Genomic DNA, 18772 nt, shown 5'->3' with positions numbered 1-18772 from the left:
CAGTAGTACAAATAGGTTCTGAACTCATAAAACGAGGCATTGGAAAGTTTGTAAGTACATCAGGAGTTTATTTAAATAACACTTGCCTGATGGCTAATGCTACCGCTAACCCGGACGTCGACGTCACTTCAGTGGTTTGGGAAAAGCACGTAAAAGTCCTGGCAGAAAGCGATCATAAGGATGTAGTGTAACGACGCCCAGTTCCAGGAATGCACTAATATTTTGTTGGTAGTACCAGTTTGCAACAATTATTAGTTAACACTAAGTTGTTAACACTTCGGAAAAAATAATAATTCGTTGTTACACTGTGCAGCATTTACCCAAAGACTATAGATATAGAATGGTACGATGGTACGAGGACCCAGGATTCACACACAGCCACCGTCAGGCCAGACGAGATCTCTTACTGGAATCCAACCTGAAGACAACCGTCGCTTCACCAACGAACTAAACTTAAGCAAAGAATATATATACAGAATAATGGAAAGTATAGAAAGAAAGAGAAAAGAATAGCAAAATTTACAAACAGTTAACCTTGAGAACCATCAGAGAATCAAATCACCTTAAAAAGGCCCAAAGCGCATATAAAGATCGATAAGAACAATACTTGCATTGGTTTTTGGTGCTGAACATGAGTTCTGGATGCGGGTGTATGGAGATTCTCAATGAGTTCATGAGCTGAAGTGTACGTTGGATTATTCTGGAGATCGTGTCGTCCATGGGAAGTTTAAACAAAGTTAACTTGAGAGCAAGTTTGCCGGAAAGTCAGGAAAAAGCTTTGCATAGAGCCTCAGGACAAGTCAGAGTGGTTTTTTGTTCAGTTTGTGGTTCTTTCTCTCACTCTGAAAGTCTATGCCCTTGGACGGCATACCATTCAACTCAAAGAAGTTCCAACTTGTTTTTTGTTTTTTTCTTATCACTGGTTGAATTAATGTTTTTTGGCCGGTAATAGTCTAATACCCTATTTTTTTCACGTATGTAAAAATCTCATGTTAGACTTGAAAGAACCCGAGATAGTGAATAACCTAATCGGCCCCTTCAGTAAATCCAATAGGCATCACTAAAAAAATATATATTCACCCTCCCCTTCATAATTCTTCTACACCTAGTATTTATAGCCTGATTCCCGAACACTATCCCGAACACTATCTTATTACCATAGACCACACCATTCAGTTTATTAAATGCAGCGGCTATTTGCACAAATAGATGCTATTTACACTGTTTAAATAGCAAGAGATTCTTTTTACACTATGTAAATAGTAGTTAGATGCTATTTATACTTTTTATCAGTAGCGGGTGGTGCATTTCACACCTAGGCCTTCAGTGGTCTCACACCTGAATTAATCCACCTCTTAATCCACTTTTAATAGTGTAGCGCACAGACCCTTTATAATTGTTGTGAAATTGCTGTTTTATTTTGCACCGGGAGTTATAGGGTTAATGAGGTGAGTTCGGAAAAGGCTGGTAGAGAAACGGGCGAGTGAGTTCGGCTGGTTCGTTTGTGTTCAGTTGTTCTTGTGTTCCGATGAAAAAGTTCAGAGACAGAGCCTCTCTTGTCTGTCGTTCTTCAGACGTTACAATAGTATGAATGTTTGGGGAAAAAAAAAGTTTTGATCATAAATTTACTAGAAACATTACGAAGAAAATCATATTCAGCACGGAAAAAATGGGGACAAAAATAAGCATTATACGCATCAATAATACTGATTATTTTTACACAAAATCCATCCTAATTTATTTCCTCAAGAAGACTTCAACTACTCTGTTGTACAGGTTATCTATGCGTTTCAGTTCCAACAATGAGTCTTTTCTATCGCGGCTAATGCTGAAAGTCGAGTCTGTCCCGTCAAATTTCTGGCATAAATTTATATTCCTTTTAGTGCTGAGAGTGTCTACTCGACAGAAGCAGACAGAAGCATGGTCACCGCTACACATGACGATGTGTACAGCTGACCCATGCTCTCTCACACTGATTTTTGAAGGAAATCAATGAGATCAGTGGGACTTTTGACTTCTAAATCAGTCATGGCATACATTACAGTCAGTTCTGCTTTACCCGGACAGATCGAATAGTGTTGCGCGACTCTGCGTTAAGATGGATAAGGCTGAATAAGGGATTTTATTCTGGTTGGTTTGAACCTGGGGTCGAGGATGGAAAGAAACAATAATTTGTGGGTTGAAAAACTATTAAATATACAGGAATATATTTTAGTTTATGCAGTTCGCTACAGATGTGGTTAGCTAGCTCTGACTGCCAGTAATAGTATGCTCTCTGACCAAAGGACGTGAAAATGCAGACGTTATTGTACGCCTGCTAGATGGCCCCGGTTTAGTCAAATCGAAATCTGATTGGCTGATTAAATCTGACTGATTATCTGATTGGTTAAGGCAACAGTTCCATTGCCATTTATTTTAAGCTTCAGGCGCCGCACTATCGATTCTGAAGGCATCAAGGCAGATTTCTTTGACCCTGGCAACACATGATGGCTGAAATATGATTGGATAAAAGCTCTAACATTAACATACACTACTGGAAGCAGCGCAACCACGAGAAAAGCTATGAAATTAAGAGAACGTACTATTGGGAATAATTTAATACACATTCATGGAAAAAATATATTAAAGCGCAAGTCAGTGATTCTGATAGTGTTTAGGCCAGCAGAGAAGGCCTTGCTGGCCCTGACGGCTCACCACTGCTTTTTATAGTGCTATTTATACCACTATAAATACTGGCAGATACTGTTTGTACCAGTTTTGTTGTATGTTAAACGGTATGCAATAATAACACAGTGTAAATTATTATATTTAAAAAAAAATATTAAATGGATGCCACCTTATTGGGACAATAAAGCCCTCCCTACACCTACCCCTAACCCTCCTTTATTATTAACCCCTTAAGCCCTAAAGGCGTTTTAGTTGTTTTTTTCTGAGTGACATAGAAAAGTAAAGACTCAACTCCAAAACTATAGCAAGAAGATTCAAAAGGTAGATATCGTTTGATAGAAAACCTCTTAGAAAAAACAACAACCCCAGAGAAACAATTACATTTCAGACAAATTGGGGGCTGCTTCGTCTGGATGAATTGCGTACAAGTTTAAAATTAGACAATGGAAAATATAGCAAACTTTAGTAATTTGTGGAGTACTACCTGCTGCGCTGGACACCCAACAGAAAGAGTAAATGCAGACACTGGAAGGCATTTATGGTTGAAAATATTGTAAGTCTTAATAATTACTGGAAGTTTTACCTGGTAAGTAGGCTACGTAAGGTAAACCTGCATATCTTGTCACAAGGGGATCCTAACTTTTAAATCTTAATGATTATTCATAATGTTCAAGTCTTCAGCTCAAAACACAGTTTACCAGCGAGTGACCTTACATCCAACCTGGATCTGATGTTGATTACGATCACAAAATGAAGCAGGATTACATTAATTATGGCGTTATGTGTGATGCTTACACCGTATCTAGACCGGATCAACGCGATGAAAGACAACAGAACCCAATGACTGTAATCAGTGATATTGTCTTCTACACTGAAAGTGGCGGGATGGATTCCCAACAGCAAACGGATTCCCTGCTCTATTCCTGACGCAGTTCTGACGTAGTCCAAGCTCTTTGCCACGGTCGCTTCAAGCTGTTGCGGTGCGGTCGCGTCCGGTGTAGACACAGAGCCGCATCTAGTGTAGACAATATATTACGGATTATAATCTATGGGTTGTATTGTCTTTTGTCGCACCACTCGCGTCCTGTAGACACGGTGTCATGCTAATCACTTTCACACCAAATATACTTTAAAACAAACACCAGAGACCGCTTCACGTGCTGAGAATGCTAACCTAACAAATACATATAAATCATAAATGTTTAAGCACCACGCTCGACCAGAAAACTACTGCATCTCTGTAATTGGCTAAAATGGTCAGTTCGACTTTTCTGAGAGCCTCTCTTCCCTGTCATCTGACCTCTGACCGTCTCGGTTACATATGGTAACCCTCGTTCCCTGAGGGAGGGAACGGAGACGTACGTCGTGGTGAACGACGAATAGGAATCTCGCTAGAGAGGCCAATCTACTTCGAGTGAAACTAAACAAGCCAATGTACATTGGCGTGCAATCATTTGCATCAGCTGTGCAGCCTCGCAGCGCGGGTATTTAACAAGCAGCTGGTGAGATTGCACTTCAGTTTTTTGCTGAGGAGCCAAGCCTGAAAAAGCTGGTCGCCCCGGCGGGTAGCGGCAGATGTGGCAACGGGACGTACGTCTCCGTTCCCTCCCTCAGGGAACGAGGGTTACCATATGTAACCGAGACGTTCCCTATCGTTCGGTCACTACGACGTACGTCGTGGTGAACGACGAATAGGAATCCCTACCAAAGTGCCACAGCTGCTGCACCCCATCCAGCGCCCTGGGCAAGCCTCTACACCTTCTTGCCTGGAAGGACGATAGGAGAGGGCTTACCCCAAGAGTATCCACACTGTTGTTCCATGATAACCCCTACAGTGAGATATTGGATAACACTGGGAAAGCGTGCCCGAACTGAGGGAGGGGAACGCTGCGGGAACCACATTCTTAAGAAGAGTTATGTGGGAAACACATATGGACTAACCCAAGGGTTGTACTGCATATGAATAATGGGTGACTTAGCCCAAGGGAAAGACACGGGCTTCCGTTAGGAGCAGCCGTGGAAGATATACACATATGGGATCCCTGTAGGGTCACACATATGGGACCCTGCCTAGATCCGGTTCTCAGGGATTCAGCGGATAAAGGCCTGGCACCGGACGCTCCGCCACATCCGGGCCGAGGGTGTTTGGAGGACTCGACAGGTTTTGACTCTGGAGCAATAAGGGTGCACAGTAGGGTGCAGCAAGCCGACAGAGCCGGTACTCTCAGTGCTTCTACCCGTTTAGGGACACGGGAGGACACAGGCTCTACACGTAGGCTATAGTATCTAGCGAACGTGTTAGGTGTCGCCCAGCCCGCAGCTCTACAGATATCTGTTAGCGAGGCGCCACGTACCAGCGCCCAGGAGGATGCAATGCCTCTCGTGGAGTGTGCATGCAACCTGAGCGGGCAGGGCACGCCTTGAGCTTCGTAAGCCAAGGCGATGGCATCCACTATCCAGTGGGCCGTCCTCTGCTTGGAGACAGCCTTTCCCTTCTGCTGGCCTCCGTAACAGACAAAGAGCTGGTCTGAGGTCCTGACGCTTTGGGTTCTGTCCACGTACATACGCAGAGCGCGAACGGGACAGAGCAAAGCCAGGGCTGGGTCTGCCTCCTCCAGGGGCAGCGCTTGCAGGTTCACTACCTGATCTCTAAAGGGAGTGGTAGGAACCTTGGGCACATAGCCAGGCCGGGGTCTCAGTACAACATGGTTGTCACCCGGCCCGAACTCTAGGCACGACTCGTCGACCGAAAATGCTTGTAGGTCCCCTACCCTCTTGATCGAGGCCAGTGCAATCAGCAGCAAAGTCTTCAAGGAGAGAAGCTTTAAGTCTGCTGACTGCAAAGGCTCAAAGGGAGCATCCTGAAGTGCTCGGAGCACCAGGGAAAGGTCCCAAGAGGGTATGGAGGGGGGACGAGGAGGATTTAATCGTCTCGCCCCCCTAAGGAACCTGACGACCAGGTCGTGCTTTCCAACTGTTTTGCCATCTATGTGGTCATGATAGGCTGAAATAGCAGCAGCATGTACTTTAAGGGTGGAGGGAGACAGCCTCCGCTCCAACCCTTGCTGCAAGAAGGAAAGCACTGACCCAATCGAACATCTTCGGGGGTCCTCTCTGCGGGAGGAACACCACTCGACGAACAGGTTCCACTTCAAGGCGTACGCACGTCTCGTAGACGGCGCTCGCGCAGAAGTGATGGTGTTAAGTACCTCTGGGGGTAAGTCACCTAGAACCTCCGCGTCCCGTCCAGGGACCAGACATGGAGTTTCCAGAGGTCTGGACGCGGGTGCCATAGGGTGCCCCGTCTCTGAGTCAGAAGATCCTTCCTCAGAGGAATTGGCCAGGGAGGGACTGTCACGAGGAGCATGAGTTCTGGGAACCAAGTCCGGGTGGGCCAATAGGGAGCCACCAGAAGGACCTGCTCCTCGTCCTCCCTGACTTTGCACAGGGTCTGTGCAAGTAGGCTCACTGGGGGAAATGCATATTTGCAGAGGCCCCGGGGCCAGCTGTGAGCCAGTGCGTCCGTGCCGAGTGTTCCCTCGGTCAGGGAGTAAAACAGCTGGCAGTGGGAGGTCTCTGAGGAGGCAAACAGGTCTACCTGAGCCTCCCCGAACTCTCTCCAGATCAGCTGAACCGCCTGGGGGTGGAGTCGCCATTCTCCCGGGAGCACAGCTCGTGATAGCTCGTCGGCCACACGGTTGAGCACACCGGAGACATACATGGCTCGAAGCGACCTCAGACGCTTCTGACTCCAAAGGAGGAGATGGCGGGCGAGTTGCGACATGCGACGGGAGCGTAGACCACCTTGACGGTTGATGTACGCAACGGTCGCAGTGTTGTCTGTACGGACCAGCACGTCTCTGCCCTGTAGCGGCCTTTTCAGGCGGCTCAAAGCGAGACGTACTGCTAGCAACTCGAGGCAGTTGATGTGCCACTGCAGTTGGGGGCCCGTCCACACCCCTGACACTGCATGCCCGTTGTACGTGGCACCCCAGCCGGTGGCAGAGGCATCTGTGAAAACCACAGCATGCCTGGACACCTGTTCCAAGGGGACTCCTGCCCGGAGGAACGAGGGGTCTGACCACGGACTGAAGGTCTGGCGGCACGCCGGTGTGATTGCCACCCGGTGAGTGCCGTGATGCCACGCCCATCTCGGGACTCGGCCGTGAAGCCAGTGCTGAAGCGGTCTCATATGGAGCAGGCCGAGCGGAGTTACCGCTGCTGCCGCTGCCATATGCCCCAGGAGCCTCTGAAAGAATTTCAGTGGGACCGCCGTCCTGCCCTTGAACGTGTTCAAGCAGTTCAGCACCGACTGAGCGCGTTGCTCTGTGAGGCGTGCTGTCTGTGCGACCGAATCCAACTCCATACCGAGATAAGAGATCCTCTGCACAGGGGCGAGTTTGCTCTTCTCCCAGTTGACCTGAAGGCCCAGCTGGCTGAGGTGCCTGAGCACGAGGTCCCTGTGTTCGCATAACTGATCTCGAGAGTGTGCTAATATGAGCCAGTCGTCGAGATAGTTGAGAATGCGAACGCCCTGTTCTCTCATGGGAACAAGGGCCCCCTCCGTGACTTTCGTGAAGACACGGGGGGACAGGGCCAGCCCGAAGGGTAGGACCTTGTACTGATATGCTCGACCCTCGAACGCAAAGCGCAGAAACGGCCTGTGTCGAGGAAGAATCGAGACATGAAAGTACGCGTCCTTCAGGTCGATCGCTGCAAACCAATCTTGGGGACGGATGCATTCGAAAATGCGTTTCTGCGTGAGCATTTTGAACGGTAGCCTGTGAAGGCTCCGATTCAAAACTCGCAGGTCCAAGATCGGTCGTAACCCACCACCTTTCTTGGGTACAATGAAGTAGGGACTGTAGTGCCCTGACCTCATATCGGCTGGAGGGACCGGCTCTATCGCGTCCTTCGCCAGTAGGACTGCGATCTCCGCTCGCAAGACATGGGCATCGGCTGCTCTCACTGTAGTGGAGTGGATGGCCCGAAACTTGGGGGGACGCCGGGCGAACTGAATCGCATAGCCGAGCCTGATGGTCCGAATGAGCCAGCGAGACGGACTGGGGAGCGCTAGCCAGGCTCGCAGAGACCGTACAAGCGGGACCAAAGGGACCGTAGGCATACCCGGAGTGGGGCAGCGAGGTGGAACACAGGGGCTCGGCTCGGGAGGCTCTCTCTGGGAGGCGGCCCGTAGCGGAGTCTGAGAAAAGAAGAGAGAGGAAAAAGAAGACTGCTCGCGCTGCCGTGTTGTACCGCCCGCACCGGAAGGAGAGGTCCAAATAAGGCTTGTCAAAGTCACTCTGTGTAGAACGCATCGAAGTGCTTGGCTCCGAAGCAAAAAGCTGAAGTGCAATCTCACCAGCTGCTCGTTAAATACCCGCGCTGCGAGGCTGCACAGCTGATGCAAATGATTGCACGCCAATGTACATTGGCTTGTTTAGTTTCACTCGAAGTAGATTGGCCTCTCTAGCGAGATTCCTATTCGTCGTTCACCACGACGTACGTCGTAGTGACCGAACGATAGGGAACTACTTTCTGTACGATCTGAATTTCTGCGTTTTGAATTTTAGAATATTGAATTTGATGTTCCGAATTTCTCCTGAAGCCTACTTTTAAAAACTGGATATTTGCAGTCTACGAATTCAGAACAAAAAATCTGCTGTTTGAAAATACATGTCTGTACATGAAAATACAAAATCTGCCATGAAAACATTTTAATTGTGATACATTTTCCTTTTTCAATTCTTATAAAAAAAAAAAAAATGAATTCAGACCTATGTAAAATGTTATTCAATTCTGTTAAATTAGACTTGCGTTTTTCTCAGCTTTTTGCTCAAAATGTTGCTGTTTTTTGTGAAACTTATCCATCAAGTGTTGATTTAAAAGGCTTTGTTCTTTCTTTTGATATATTGCATGTTCAGATATTCATGCAACAAAATATTCTGGGGGCTATGACATTTTTGAGAAAATGATCAAAAATGCTGACGGGGAAAGACTATCATTTAATGTCATATAGACCACCTGTAGCTATTTATATGAAATTCAAAATAGTATTAATGTACAAAGCCTTGAACAAAATCCCAAATCCTAAATCCATTTATCTCTTTAAAATATAATATCAACTTTGACAAATGCTGAATAAATAAATATTAAAAAATAAAATAAAAATTATGAGCGTTCAAGAAGAGTGTAACAAACTCAACAATATAACAGAAGTGGAACGAAACATAATTCATAACCATTCATATTCATATTCAAATACAAAACATACAGCGCATTTACAACACACAGCATTTTTGTAATCATTATTACAATTTTTGTAGCAAATAAACTCTTAATCTAGCCTATAAATGACCACATGAGGACAGAAATATTAGACGCTGTGGGGTTGTCCATAACTCCGCCTCCTCTCACGGGGTTTCTTGTAAACACGGTATAATGCGAGTTTATCAGCACACTTCTTTCGCTTTCCTTCTAGACTGACTGCACTTCCTCACTCTCTCTCACACACACACACACACACGACACACCGTGCACGCGCTCTCAGAGAGCACTTTATAACAAACTGGACTTTATAAAGGTGAATCTGCTCCGTTGAAGAAGAATGAAGACCGTTTTCTCCTGTCTGTCTGTGGTCTCGTTGTTTTATATCGTCTGCGTCAGCGCAGGTGAGTTTCATTCATGTTATAGAGACTTTACACGAATTAAACGTCTGTAATAATATGAACGACGTTGATAAAACTCTACTAGTTCATATCATTCTTTGACGCTGCTTTGTTATTGTCAAACTAGTCGTGGCGTCAAACGGGTTCCGGGAAAAACCTGTCCGTCTGACAGTAAATGATCGCTGAACTTCCTGATAATGTTAATGACTGATTCAGACAGCAACATTCACACCAACAGACAATCACACACTTCTCTGAACTGAATGTTTAAAAACTCTTATCAACTCATATTTAAACTCATAAATATTAACCTAATTTTGTATTATAATTAACCTAATTATACTCAGGCCTATAAAAACGCACTAGAGTTGCAGTGAAGATCATTGACCAAACGTATGTGTTGTATCACGAGTTGTTGAAAAATACACAATGTGTCTCCTTACAAAGTAATAACATAGACACTTTTTTCTTCTTTTTTCCCCTCCTAGGCACGAAAATGTATTATTTGTATTTGTATCCACTTTAGGAAAATGATTTGTTTAACATTTATTGGTCACTAGATAATTTCCTTCCATTTGTGTTATTTCATGGTTTTCATGACTTCCATACAGTATGTGGAAAAGAGGAATAATGCATATGAATATGGTGGCAGTGTGTATTTTAGTAAAGCTCTGTTTTAATGTGTGTATGTCTGTGTGTTTGAGTGCTAACAGAGAGCGTCCCAATCCCTGAGAATGTGACACTGAAGTCTCTGGACATGGGATTAGTTCTGGAATGGGATCCGCCACTAAACACCACTAATCAACTATTTAACTACACCGCTGAACTGAAGTAAGTTAATTACGATGCACTCATTTTACCTTTTACTGTTAAAATAATATGTGTGACGTTTTACAAATATAATTAAATGGCTTCATACTATTAGAATATTCCTGGTTAAAAACATCGGTGGCCTGCTCTTGTCTCTGAAAAAAGAGGAAAATCTGTATAATAAAACACAAAGAGCAAACTTGTGTATATTAATGCACTTACAATGATGTACTGGAGGGTTTAGAAGCATTAAGTAACTACATGTACTTACTATAGGATTAGGGTACGATTAGGATTTGGTTGAGGACTATTTGCATGTAATTATGCATAATTTACTGTTATTACTATGGTAAATACATGTAATATATGTAACAAAGACACTGTAAAATAAAGTGTTACCAGTAGAAATATGCTTTTCTGGGTTGATGAAAGTCTGGTTATGCGATTTCTGTAATGTTATTGTTTCATTTTCTCCCTGTATGTGTAGAATGTGGAGAGATTATGACCCAGTATGTGTCCACAGCTCATCACTAAGCTGTGATTTCACTAATGATGTTAGCACTTTTGGAATTTACAAACTTCGTGTTCGGACAGAACTACATGGAGAGACGTCTGATTGGGTGGAGACTGGAGAGTTTGCAGTGGATAATATAAGTGAGTCATTTGATTCTGTTGGCAATAGGCATATTTGTAAGTCATCCCACTGAAGCTCGTCTGGTCCACACTAGAACACTAGTAGACGTTTCTAGAGGACCTTGAGCTACACTGAACATCAATGACTTCTATCCCTCTAATGTCACATTCAAAGAAGTATCCAGAAGCCTTTTAGTTATTTTAATAAAGATTTTTGTTTGAATATTTTACTACATGGATGATTTAGATATGAATTTACTGGAGACTGTTATTGCTACCAGTGGTGCTTTAGCTAAATATTAAGGGTCTGAATACTTGTGTAAATCTGACATTTCACTTTTTCAATGTTGCTGTGTTGTATTTTTTTTTTTTGTACAAAATCATCACACATCTGTCATTTGCTTTTGTCATTATGTGTTACTGAATTATGAATGAAAAAAAAATACAGCATTTTAGCATAAGACAGCAACAAAAAGCTGACTTTTTCTGAATGCACTGTATATCAAACAGTGCATTTGATTAATAATCATACAAATATTTTCTGTCTCACTTGAACTGTTTTATTTAATATATTTAATTGTTATACGTGTATAATAAAGCATTGCCCTGTCTGTGCAGCCGAGATCAGCGCTCCTCGTGTCGAAATGAGCAGCAGAAAAGGACAAACCGAAGTTGACATCACTGATCCTCCAATGAGAAGAAGTAACTTGAGGGATGTCTTTACAAAGGTTTCATACCTCATCCGTTTTTGGAAAGAAGGAGAGGCTGAAAAGGTGAATGCAATAGTTCCTAAAGTTTTTGTGCTGATCAGGCTACATACTGTGCAACAGATCAAACACATTTCTGCGCATGTGAAGGATGCTGGGACACGAGTGAAGTACAAATTCAATACCAAATACAGTACCTCCAAATTTGAACACACATTTCCCCCTTCAATAGCAAACTAAAAAGGATAAGACATCTACTCTGAACATACATGCAACATTTTTGTTTTTGCCCCCATTTTTCATGAGCAGAACTCAAAGATCTAAGACTTTTTCTATGTACACAAATGGCCTATTTCTCTCAAATATTGTTTACAAATCTGTCTAAATCTGTGTTAGTGAGCACTTCTCCTTTGCCGAGAAAATCCATCCACCTCGCAGGTGTGGCATATCAAGATGCTGATTAGACAGCATGATTATTGCACAGGTGTGCCTTAGGCTGTCCACAATAAAAGGCCACTCGAAAATGTGCAGTTTTATCACACAGCACAATGCCACAGATGTCGCAAGTTTTGAGGGAGCGTGCTATTGGCATGCTGACTGCAGGAATGTCCACCAGAGCTGTTGCCCGTGAATTGAATGTTCATTTCTCTACCATAAGCCGTCTCCAAAGGCGTTTCAGAGAATTTGGCAGTACATCCAACCGGCCTGACAACCGCAGACCACGTGTAACCACACCAGCCCAGGACCTCCACATTCAGCATCTTCACCTCCAAGCTCGTCTGAGACCAGCCCCTGCAACAATCGGTTTGCATAACCAAAGAATTTCTGCTCAAACTGTCAGAAACCGTCTCAGGGAAGCTCATCTGCATGCTCGTCGTCCTCATCGGGGTCTCGACCTGTCTGCAGTTCGTCGTCGTAACCGACTTGAGTGGGCAAACGCTCACATTCGATGGCGTCTGGCACTTTGGAGAGGTTTTCTCTTCATGGATAAATCCCGCTTTTCACTGTACAGGGCAGATTGCAGACAGCGTGTATGGCGTCTGTGGTGCTGATGTCAAGGTTGTGGATCGAGTGGCCCATGGTGGCGGTGGGGTTATGGTATGGGCAGGCGTATGTTATGGACAACGAACACAGGTGCATTTTATTGATGGCATATTGAATGCACAGAGATACCATGACGAGATCCTGAGGCCCATTGTTGTGCCATTCATCCACGACCATCATGTCAATGGGTGGCATGTTTGGTGAGTATGCTGGCCATGCAAGAACTGGGATGTTTTCAGCTTCCAGGAATTGTGTACAGATCCTTGCAACATGGGGCCGTGCATTATCATGCTGTAACATGCAAAGGAGATGTGTTGCACTGCGTGAGGCAAATGGTGGTCACACCAGATACTGACTGGTTTCCGGATACAGCAACAAATACAGCAAAACTGCACATTTTAGAGTGGCCTTTTATTGTGGCCAGCCTAAGGCACACCTGTGCAATAATCATGCTGTCTAATCAGCATCTTGATATGCCACACCTGTGAGGTGGATGGATTACCTCAGCAAAGGAGAAGTGCTCACTAGGGCTGTAGTCAAGACCACCTTTGTCGAGTCCAAGACAAGTCCAAGACCAGGACTAGTCGAGTCCAAGTCAAGACCGAGTCCAAAGAGGTTCGAGTCCGAGTCAAGACCGAGTCAGGGACAGGAAAAAAAAAGTCAAATAATGAAATAATGAATAATTTTAATTTTATTTAAAATAATTGACTAATTCAAAGAACAACAAAAAAATAATAATTATATAGGCCTAAAGGAGCACACACATTCCTTTCGACTGTCTGATCAGCCTTACATTCTGTTCCTGTCAATCATACACGCGATGTCAACCAATTAAACTGCATGAGGGAGGGCCGAGCCAACTCACAGACACACACACACACACAAGTGATGCGGATAAACCGCGGATCGGGCGGATGACGTGACGAAAAATAATATTTTAATTAAATTCGGGCGGGTGGCGGCTGAAGCAATCAAATGAAAAAAGTTTGCCACTAAGCAAACCTGCAAGTTATGAGCTGGGTTATTTTGTTTCGATATTAGCTATATTTTAAAACAGCCAGTCATTGGAGCCTACCACTCGTGGAATAGGCAAAGAAAGAAAGGTAAGAAAAAGGCAAGCAGGCTAGTTTTCGGGGTGTTATGGACAATTAAAAATGTGAATATTCACGTTGCACTAGCGGTGGACTTTCAGCGAGTTTATTTAAACATTTATTTTTTAAAGAGTCGTTTGTGAGTCAAAAGAGCCGGCTCTTTCAGTGAGCGGAGTGAAACGAGCCGGCTCACGAAAAAGAGCCGAGATGCCCATAGTTATTAGGTGGCCAGTGTTTCACTTTCCCTCCAATAATATTTTGTTTTAATATCGTGGCGACATATGTGTGATTACTGGGAACATAATAAAGACACCTGGACTCGGTCGAGACCAAAAGCCATATTTGGCAAGGCCAGTGGCCGAGACCGAGACAAGTCCGAGTCCGAATACTAGCGAGTCCGAGACAAGTCCGAGACCATAGAAAAGCGGTCTCGAGTCCGGACTCGAGTCCAAGACCGGACTCGAGTACTACAGCCCTAGTGCTCACTAACACAGATTTAGACAGATTTGTAAACAATATTTGAGAGAAATAGGCCTTTTGTGTACATATAAAAAGTCTTAGATCTTTGAGTTCTGCTAAAAAAAACAAAAGTGTTGCGTTTATAATTTTGTTCAGTATATTACAGTTACATAAGTCAGGCCATTTCATGCTCAATGTGTCTTTGTTGTTTATTCTCAACAGGAAGAACTAATAAGAGAGCAGAACAGAGTTATGTTACCAAATCTGGAGCCTTTGGTGAACTACTGCGTCGAAGTGGCGGTTTTGTATTCGTACAAAAAAAAAACAAGCCAGTTCAGCAACATGACCTGTGTAACCAACTCGACCAGCAGTAAGCTTTCACCCATATAAACCAGTTTGTGTTCTACAGTTGTGCTTTACACATTTACTGATTGTGTTATTGTGATGTTCTCTAAAAGACTACATTTACATGCACCCTCATAATGAGATTATAATGAGATTTAGGCAATATTGCAAACTTTACCTCATGTACCACACAATACTTGGATCAAATAGACGCAAGTAAGCTCATAATCATAGTTACCATAATCATAGTACAATATGTGGCGTTTATGCAGATTTTAATCAATAAACAGGCATGTAAACACTTCAATGGCATCTGTTCCACTCTGATGGAAGTGTGCTTGTGACAAACACAAATGACGTTTTCATGTGTAGATTCATAAACCGCTGTAAAGAAGGCATTGTATTTTGGGGTGCTGAAGAAACTGAGTTGATGTTGACAAGGTTGCATGACATGAATATAATTTAGTATATTGATGGTCGAAAACATCAGTGTAAGGGGATTTACAGTCAGGCCCAGAACCAGATATGATGAATGAAGACCCAGGGTCAGAATTTTTTTGGACTGAGATATGGTGCCTTATCCTATAGACTTCAATGACCCCTGTGACCATAGCTGTCAGGGATGTGTTGACATATGTTGAAGACATTTCTCAAACTCAAAACATCTTTCCATATTTCATTTCTGGAAGCCGGGCTAAATGAGCAAGCACTGTTACTCAGGGTTCGTACGGGTGCTTGAAATCCTTGAAAATGCTTGATGTTGTGTTTTCAAGGTTTGAAAAGTGCTTAAATTCTAGATAAAATGCTTGAAAAATTGTAAAGTATTTCTTTCACAACAAATACCTATCTGACTGAATAGTTTGTTTATTAAATGGAGAAATAAAATGTAGCCCTTCAGATACAGAGCGATTTGCGCTACGCTGGCCAGAGCAAAATTTGGCAGAGTTTTCATTTTGATTTCCGCGCTTGTTTGGATGCCCGTACGGGTAATCATCACAGAGTGCAGCGGCAAAAGTTGAACTATTTTTAACTTTGACCGCGGCGTGCGCGCGAGCTCGCCAATGCTGCGCCCCTCTTTGGTCGACGCAGCAACAAAACATCCTCGCGCAGCGCAAGACATGGAAATAAATGGGTTTCATAGCACAGCGCATTCCGCGTCCTGTCTGAAAGGGCCATTAGTGACCGAGAGTACTTGGTGTGATAATATAATATTAGTATTGCATGTCCGTTATGGCACGTACATTTGTGGAATATGCATTGAACATAGCCACAGCTAGTTACAGCACAGTAACTGTAACGTTAACTACCTGCAAATTAAAACCTGTAAACATTAGCCCAGTGCATAACAACAATCGTTGATTGCTGAACAGAAATCGTGTCAGACAAGTAGCCTACTGGAAGGTTGAGGATGGCCTTATGCAATATTTACACTGCTCTATTCCAGTAGATAAATGCATATGTCTTGGCATTGAAATACATTTTTTCAATGAATATAGGCTGTTTATCAGACAGGTGCCTGTGCACTGTCAGAGTCTTCTGGGTTAAAGTGGAATTACAGGTTGTTGTTGTTGTCTCAGATTTTGTCCCAAAACCAAGGCCTATAAATTATTAGTCTTCATATTTTCTGCCCTTGAAATTACTTCAGTTTTACTGCCTGAAAATCACATTATCTGGGAAGCAATATTTGGACATTAATATAATGAAAAGTATTATTCATAGGCATTATCTACTTAGACAGTGATACATTTTGAAAAATAAAACCTGTGTTTTGCTTAAATATCTGATCCTTCTGCTATTACGAAACACAATTTTGGCTGTTTATAGCATTATCTCTTTTAATGTGATAAAAACACTAAATAATATTTTTTACTATGTATTGTAACTATGTATTGTATGTAATTTACGGTGGTGTAAGGTGCTGGAAAAAGCTTTAAAATGGACCTTGAAAGTGCTTGAATCTGACCTTGGAAAAGGTGTACGAACCCTGGTTACTGCATCATATCAAATACAGACATTAGAGAATACATGAAAAGATAATTTCAGTAATCACACTGGTAACTTCTATAACAAAGAAAAATCTCAAAAGCTTAGAGAAGTCATTCAACTCATGTGATGTTTAGAAGGAAAAATATTGATTAATACCTTGATTCATAATCACTCATTAGATATACATTGAAGCAGCAGTTTATTCCAAAATCCACACCCTTCATCAGAATGAAGACATTTTAGGCGCATAAGCAAACAAATTAAATACGTCCATAGAAATCTGTTTTGCATTTGCTGTAAGTAGATTAAAACAGTGGCCAGTAACACCAACTGTATGTGAGGGCATCATTTGTGCATGTAAATAATGGCGGTAAAAATAACCATGATTCTTAGCGAATAGTGAAAATTGCGTGCAAACAGGAGTGAAGAGGTTTGCTCCCATCCTGAAAACATCTTACTGTGTTTAACTCACATTAATAATCACATTATTGGTAAAAACATGGTCAATCTCAACATCCTGTAACATGATTTCTGTTTCTGCTCAGGTGAGGTCGAGCCCTGGTTCATAGCAGTCGTGCTCCTGGTCAGTTTTCTGGTGGTGTTAGTCAGTATTGTCCTGATCTTTCTGGCTATGTGGTACAGTTATAAAGTATGCAGGATTATTTTCCCTGATACGAAACTGCCAGAGAACCTCAAACAGGTAATGCACGGGTAAGAAGAGGTAATGGATTGTGAACTGGTTTGTGTTACTGACATTCTCTCTGTCTGTTTTCTCATAGTTTTTGTCACAACAGTCCCAGCCGCCCATACTTTCAGCCATGCAGGAGAGCACTCAGCTGAAGGAGCACTTTCATGAGCTGAGGATATTTCAGACGGAGCCGGACAGCTCTCAGGACAAACAGCAGATGGAAGGATCCGGGATTCAGACAGAGAAGGATGAGTGTTGCACCGGAGCAGACGTTACACAGAGAAGCGAGGAGAAATCTGAATCGGCCAGCACCACATCAGAAGAGCAGCATTTACTTGCTGAATAGAGACTGTTTTGATACCAAACCATATGTATTTAAAGTCCCCCTGTGGTGAAAATCCAGCTTTTAATGTTGTTTATATGTGTTTGTTGAGTTTTTAATATGAGTTTACACATGGTTTGTCTTAAAGCATAAGTCGACACCATTGCTGAGTATTTTCTCAAAAGACTGAGTGCAAGAAGAGAAAGATCTCAAACTGTTGGATGATCACATCACCTGCAATGAGAGAATTAAATAATTACTAATGTGTTAAATTTCGTAATGTGCCAATATTAGAGTTATAGTTTTAGGTTATAATATTAGGTTAGTGCCTAACCAGCTGAGACGCCTCCTGCCAACTGACTATCCTGCAGGAATTCCTGCACTGTAGTCTTCATCTTTGTGAGGCACCACTCTGGATCATGCTTGTGGGGTCATGCTATGGCCCTGACCACTGGAAACTTCAATAGACTTTTCTCCTGTAGTTTCTCAACCCTGGTAACCAGGCCCTGCCTACACTCTCTCCTGAAGACGAGCACAGAAAGCTGCCCTACCCTGCCTCGGTCTGAAGTGCCTGACAAGTAGAACATACAATGTAAACATACACTGTAAATGGTATAGAAAGGAAGATTTATAGTTTTTTAACAAAGGTCATCTCCCTCTCATTGAACTTGATAAATAAAATAATAAATACATAATAAATGTATTTTAAAAACCACATACAGTAACTGCTAATCATTGCTAGCAGAACAATAGAATATTAAAAAGGTTAATTTATTAACATTTATACTAACTGGTTAGATTGGTGTACAGTGTAAAAACCCATACATGCAATGCTACAAAGAGAATATCAAACTTACCTTAGTAGTTTATATGGTAGCTTGTGTCACTTTTGATTTATGACTCTATGGTTTATGGCCATTTATGACCACCAGGTGTTCGTTGTGACCTTTTGACCTTCCGTTTCCGGGGTCTTTGTGTGTTTATGACCCCTATCTGTTGCGTGATAAGGAAGCGAATGTTTTTTCAGGTTGTCTTTTTATGATTGCTGGTTAGCGACCCCAAGTCATTGAATTCATGATCAGAAGAGACAAAGGGTCGGACACTTGGTTTTCAGATTGTACAGCAACGTCCATAATGTCTGTGTGAGAATGAAACGGCACAAATGAGTTTAAAGAAATAAGAAGCATTGCTGATAAATAAAACATATAAAATAGTGAATAATAGTTCATATTATATGAAATAAGATTAAAGGGGTGATATAATGCCTTTTTCACAAGATGTGTCTATGTGAAGTTTTAGCTCAAAATACCCCACAGATATTTTTATATAGCATGTTAAAATTTTCACTTTTT

The 18772-nt window shown here is 42.8% G+C and overlaps 1 protein-coding gene across 2 annotated transcripts; it reads left to right on the top strand.

The window, feature by feature from the left end:
- Positions 1–9077: 9077 nt before the first annotated feature.
- Positions 9078–18137, top strand: crfb4 (cytokine receptor family member b4). 2 transcript variants are annotated; one of them, XM_084121719.1, is made up of 7 exons: positions 9078–9338; positions 10049–10166; positions 10633–10799; positions 11397–11551; positions 14302–14449; positions 16956–17110; positions 17190–18137. In XM_084121719.1, the coding sequence occupies exons 1-7, from the start codon at positions 9275–9277 to the stop codon at positions 17442–17444; spliced, it is 1062 nt and encodes a 353-aa protein (XP_083977845.1). In that variant the 5' UTR covers positions 9078–9274; the 3' UTR covers positions 17445–18137. The 2 variants fall into 2 exon arrangements, with proteins under 2 accessions (XP_083977845.1, XP_083977844.1); XM_084121718.1 differs by having other exon boundaries at positions 9084–9338; positions 10040–10166.
- The last annotated feature ends 635 nt before the right edge of the window (positions 18138–18772 follow it).

This window comes from Abramis brama (assembly GCF_963993115.1).
Source record: "Abramis brama genome assembly, chromosome: 8".
Classification (NCBI taxonomy): Eukaryota; Metazoa; Chordata; class Actinopteri; order Cypriniformes; family Leuciscidae; genus Abramis; species Abramis brama.
Note: the sequence above shows the minus strand (reverse complement) of the source record. Positions and strands in the feature narration are given on the sequence as shown.